This window comes from Hyperolius riggenbachi, chromosome 8 (genome assembly GCF_040937935.1).
Source record: "Hyperolius riggenbachi isolate aHypRig1 chromosome 8, aHypRig1.pri, whole genome shotgun sequence".
In the NCBI taxonomy this organism is placed as follows: Eukaryota; Metazoa; Chordata; class Amphibia; order Anura; family Hyperoliidae; genus Hyperolius; species Hyperolius riggenbachi.
Window position 1 is genome coordinate 88758785 of NC_090653.1, and position 5794 is coordinate 88764578.

The following is a 5794-nucleotide window of genomic DNA, read 5'->3' on the forward strand; positions in this document are numbered from 1 at the left end:
CGCTGTGTCTATCTGAAGTCTTACCATGCCCCATTTCCGATACTACTTGCGCATGCGCGATATTTCTTTCTGCTTTCAGACAAACAGGTGTGATGTCAGATATTACAGCCCCGCACGTTGTGCAGCCCCGCATGCGCAGTAGGAGCCTGCGCCCCATTACATTGTGCATCCACGTGTGAAACGTCGTAAATATCTCCGCTTCCGCACCACGTACACCCCCGAAATTTTCAGGGGAGGGAGGGGACCCCCACATCTAGCTCTGTGCCGAATTGCAGCCCCCGAGCCCCGCTGGTTCCCGAGACATTACTCTGGCAACATATAAAAAGTGAGGGGTGTGGTCACAAAATTGGTCACATGGGCACGTTTAAATTTCCTGTCACATGACAGTCAGCTTTGCTAGGAAATTAACATTTGCTTCAATCGGTTTTGTGTTTATGCAGGTCCGAAGTTATTAGCAACTGGTAGGTATACTCTGAGGGGGGCTTCGTTTAGTGGTGTACGCTTTTCTTCTGTCCTATATTATATTTGTATTCCCTGTTTTATTTTTTAATGTATGAAGCAGGCATATTGTAACTAAAAAGAACGAACAGGATGTCAGAACTGCTTATTTGTAGGACTGATTTCTGCTTAATAATTTATTTTTAGAGTGTTCCACTGACATGACCTCTGACTCATGCTATCTGTGAAGTTAAGCACTTACCTCAAGGACCATTGGTTTATTTATTTATTGTTTACCTGATGCTGGCTGCTTCTGCAGTGCTTTACACAGTGTATAGTCTTGTCACTGGTGGTTCTGCGTATGCATCTTTATGTCATCCAGGTATCCGATTCCCCCCTTGGGCGACATCACTGGATCAGCCAGTACATACTCGTGTCCGCTATATAGCTGACAGTGCGTTCTGTTGCTATGTTGCAAGACGTGGTGGCGCATACTTGATGTCACCTGAGCTGAATCATTCGCAAGGCAATCCTAGGCAGTTGCCTAGGGCTTGAAGAGAGTCTAGGGGCCTGGCAAATCTTACTAACAGAAGACAGGTGACCATTAACGGTGGTCAAAAACTGTTATCTTGCCTAGGGCCCCATTTCCATCCATGGATGTCACGCAAAAGAGCGGTGTGAACAATTCCGTCGGTTGTGGGAGTTGGGTGGATCACTTGCGGGGGGCTGCCGTACACAAGCTTGATTATTGACTGAGGATGTAGCTATCTTTAGTCAAGCGTGTGTATGAGCCTTCAGAACAATCGCAGCCTAATTCCTACCATAGTCATATTGATAGTTTTACTGATATTCTACAGCCAGCAGTCTCTGGCGCTATTTTTATTGTGCACCATTTTTTTTATAGGTATGCATCCTGCTGACCCTCTGCCTCTAATACTTTGAGGCCCTGTGCATGGTGGTCACTTGCGTTGCAGAAAATCTTGCATGTCAACTCACTGCCCATACAACTCTATGGGGCTGTTCACAGTAACTGATCGGGTTATTCCAGCTCGCTGCATGCAGGATTTGTATTAAAGTCTATGGCCAGTCTCCATTGCAGTTCAGTCCTTATACCGGGTGAGTTATGCAACTGACCACTGTGAACCTAGCCTTAGCCATAGACCTTGAACAAGCATGCACATCAGATTTTCCTGACAGAAGTTTCAAGTTTGACTGGATTAGCCGCATGATTGTTTCAGGTGTGTGATTTAGACACTACTGGTGCATGAAAGATCAGCAGGACTGCCAGGCAAGTGGTATTGTTTGAAAGGAAATACATATGGAAAAAATGCCTTAGGGCCTGTTCAGACTATGCGCGTTCCTAGACGTTTTCAGGGAACAAGTCTGGGTACCAAAAACGCATAGAAACGGCTCCTAATGCTTTTGAATGGGCTAGTTCACATGTATGCGTATGAGACGCATACGTTTCTCATCCGCATTGCTGCACGCAGTTCTGTGCGTCACGCATAGAAACGGACGCAATGAAAGTCTATGGACGCGTATCAAAAACGCGTACTATTGCATTTTTAGCGTCCGTTTTCCTCTGCGGTTCCCATAATTATTTTTTTTCCCCTGGGTCACGTGTGTGTGCAAAACGCAATAGAATACGCATTCGAAACGCAAGAAAAACGCATGCGTTTTTCAACTTGCGTTTCTTTGATTTTAAACGCATTCTTCATACGCAGATAGTCTGAACAGGCCCTTAGTCTTTTCTATACCTGATACCTGATTCTATAACTGATAAAAGCATATGACCAGTTTCACAGAATATTATTCCTTTGCTTCCCTTTTCCATTGCATAAGGCAAATGGACTATATCAGAGTCAGAGGGACCGATCTAAATTATATCTAGATGTGCCCAAATCACAATGACCTAAAGAAGTGTTCAGAAAACAAGTGTTTTTTTCCCCCTCTCTTCCCCACCCTACTGACTGTTTGCCTGGTTTCTGTAGGCTTAAAGCGCTTATCACACGTACAGTAGATAAGCAGAGAGATTTGTTAACACAAGAACATTTTTTTTTAGTTCAAATAGATTTTTATTGAACAAATGTCAATACACAAATATTCAATAAAAAGAGTATCCCCAACATGGGGTAACTACAACAAAGAAAGGTCAAGTGCAATATATTTATTAATCATTAACATCCTATAAAGCAAATAATGGTAAGGTCTAGCCCAGGCATGGGCAAACTTGGCCCTCCAGCTGTTAAGGAACTAGTCATGACTCATAAAGGCAAATGCATTGTGGGACTTGTAGTTCCGTAACAGCTGGAGGGCTGAGTTTGCCCATGCCTGGTCTAGCCTCATTTAAAGTGAGCCTGAAGGGAAAAAAGTCCCTCAGGAGGGTGAAGCCTTTGGATCCTAAAGAAGCTCCCCCCATCCTCAGCAGAGGCGATCCAGCGGGCATACTTGTAAAAACGGCACTGGAAAATTTGGGCGCAGTATGAAGCTGAAAAACGTCTCGCTGTACTCTTAAAAAGTCCCGGTGGCGTTCATTAATATTCCCCCTCCAGGCCGCCATGGCCACTGGGGAAGACGTAATTTAGCTGCCAGCTATTGCTAGCGGACGAATTACACAGTTTTTAAAGTAGTTTGGGCTCCGTCTTTTGCCTGTGCCCAAATTAGCTTCTGAGCAGCGCTATAGCCGTAATTCACATTACGGCCCATGGCGGCGCATGGTGCTCTCAAATTTGTTCCGCTTCAGTCCATCGGTGGAATCCATGAAAGTCCACGTGTAGGCGCTGCGCACATCCACAGTAGCAGCTTTCTGCTTGCTCCGGTGGAAATAGCAGAGCTGATCCGGTCCACTCTACTGTTTTTGAGCCTGAGCAGAAAACAGTTAGTGTGCTTGTGCAGGCAGGCCACTGGTGTTATTATTATTGCCTGACTGTGTCTCGTCGCTGGATCGGGCGGGCTGAGAAGGACAGAGGAAGCCTCATTAGAATCCTGAGGCTTCCCCTCCCAAGGTAAGTATTTTTTGTTTAGTTTTGTTTTAAGTTACAGGTTCACTTTAAGATGTCAAAGCTATTTCTATATTTCACCCAAGGCCCCCATGCCCTCTTAAAATGGTGTGTTTTGTCCAATAATCTAACATTAATATGTTCGTGCTCACATTTCTTATCTATGTTGCTATTAATTTTTTAAGTCTAGTCTAGTTCTGGTTTGTGCCACATTGAAGAAATATAAACTGACCAAGGGTGCTCTATGGTTACCCAAGTTTATGCTCAGCATGTTTCATTCTTCTTGCCCAGGATCCTAGTAGGAGGTCCTTACAGTCTTTCAGAAAAGTCCTCTGGAAGACGTTAGATAGTAAATTGTTCACTTTATTTCAGATACTGGAGACTTTTGGACAACGCCACCAAATATGGATAAGGGTATCGGAACATTAACGACCCCTAAAACATACATTAGGCTGATCTAGGAAGGTTCTATTTATGAATTACAGGTGGTGCTAGGTAGGTACAGTGGAATAAGCGGAGGGACACCTCCATAGCTCATTGTTCGCTGGTTTCTCTTAGATAGGTCTCACAACATTGCCACCACTTGTCGAGTGGACAAGAAATTTTGGGGGAAACTTTCATCATTTATCCCCATTAGTCGTCAAACCCCTGAACTATTCACACTGCCTGTGAAGACACACACGCACACCCACCTGTTGCTTAGCAGGTATTTGGACTCGATTCCTCAGGTGACAGAGCAGACCTGATGCTGTACAGATGGGTCACTAGTCTCCATGCTGACGATGTGTCTGTTGGTATGCAGCGAGCAGACTGACAACAAGCTGTGCGTGACGTAGCTTACTGCGGGTTCAGGGAGTGGGGAGAACAATGTGCCTATTGCTTGCTCGGGTGTTGGGGGTCGCTAAAAAAAAAAAACAAACTGGCATGCCGGATCTTTAGTAGACACGCTGGATGCACTCGAGGTTCTCAGCCGAGGTGGTCTTTATTGTCCACACCACTTCAGTTTAATCTAGCATGTGTACGTAGCTTTATGGTTAACTTTAACTTCCTCTCTCTGATAACAAACCTTAACCTCCCCTTGCCACCATTAACTCCTTCTTTTTCCTCTCCCCCATTTTAGTGTATCAGAATGTCGTTTCGAGACTTTCAAACTGTTGTCAAGGGAGAAGCTTCTGAAACCGATGATGAAGAAGAGATGTATGTGACATCTGTGCCTTCTGGTGCCTTCTCTGCAACTAGTGGTGTGAAAGTCCAAGGAGAAGCCTCAGAGACGGATGATGAGGAGGAGGAAAATGCCATGACCAGGAGTGAGACACCTTCCAGGAGGCTGGAGAAGGACTTGCCACCACTGGTGGTCATTAGAGATGAGGGAGAAAGTTCTCCCGTCAGTTTGGAAGAGAAGCCTTTGGTGAACATACAGCAGCCAGGTCGTTACAGCACTTTATTACAGCAGAAGCTTCTGGAAAGCAATGCACGACTATATCATGATGTTAATAACACCATCAAACAGGTCTATCATTCAACCACCAGCGAGATCCGGACTTTAACCAGCCAGTTGAATAACTCACAAAATGGGATCATCAATGCATCTCACAGTATCCGACTTGCTCTTGAAGACCTGAAAGCAGTGTCTGAGAAGATCGACATCATTACTAGTTGCAACCTGCTTCCTGATATTAAGATCTGACTGTACAGCAAACTGCACTGGAATGCATTGTTCTAAAAACCTAAAGTAATCAGTGCTAAAGGTGTCAGTAGGCTATAAAGGTAGAATAGTCTTTCCAATAGCGGCACGAACTACAGCCTTAAAACTTCAGCCTTGTACTGGAAAACTTAAAGGACAACTAAAGTGAAAATAATATGGAGGCTGCCATATTTATTTCCTTTTAAACAACTCCAGTTGACTGGCAGCTCTGCTGATCTATTTGGCCGCAGACAGTAGTGTTTGAAGAAACAAGCATGCAGCTAATCTTGTCAGATCTGACAATAATGTCAGATATATCTGATCTGCTGCATGCTTGTTCAGGGTCTATGGCTAAATATTAGAGGTAGAGGATTAGCAGGATAGCCAGGCAACTGGTATTGCTTAAAAGAAAATAAGCATGGCAGCCTCCATATCGCTTTCGCTTCATTTGTCCTTTAAAGAGACTCTGTAACAACAAAAACCTCCCCTGGGGGGTACTCACCTCGGGTGGGGGAAGCCTCCGGATCCTAATGAGGCTTCCCACGCCGTCCTCTGTCCCACGGGGGTCTCGCCGCAGCCCTCCGAACAGCCGGCGACTGTGCCGACTGTCAGTTCAATATTTACCTTTGCTGGCTCCAGCGGGGGCGCTGTGGCGACTTTCGGCACGGAAATA

The 5794-nt window shown here is 45.1% G+C and overlaps 1 protein-coding gene across 2 annotated transcripts; it reads left to right on the top strand.

The window, feature by feature from the left end:
• Positions 1-246: 246 nt before the first annotated feature.
• On the top strand, positions 247-5591 carry BLOC1S3 (biogenesis of lysosomal organelles complex 1 subunit 3). 2 transcript variants are annotated; one of them, XM_068249530.1, is made up of 3 exons: positions 247-461; positions 1343-1554; positions 4558-5591. In XM_068249530.1, exon 3 carries the CDS (start codon positions 4567-4569, stop codon positions 5122-5124), a length of 558 nt encoding a protein of 185 aa, XP_068105631.1. In that variant the 5' UTR covers positions 247-461; positions 1343-1554; positions 4558-4566; the 3' UTR covers positions 5125-5591. The 2 variants fall into 2 exon arrangements, with proteins under 2 accessions (XP_068105631.1, XP_068105630.1); XM_068249529.1 differs by lacking the exon at positions 1343-1554 and having other exon boundaries at positions 249-461.
• Positions 5592-5794: the final 203 nt, after the last annotated feature.

Excerpts from the sequence above, each read along its gene's own strand:
- BLOC1S3 (XM_068249530.1), top strand. The coding sequence starts at position 4,567 with ATGTCGTTTCGAGACTTTCAAACTGTTGTCAAGGGAGAAGCTTCTGAA.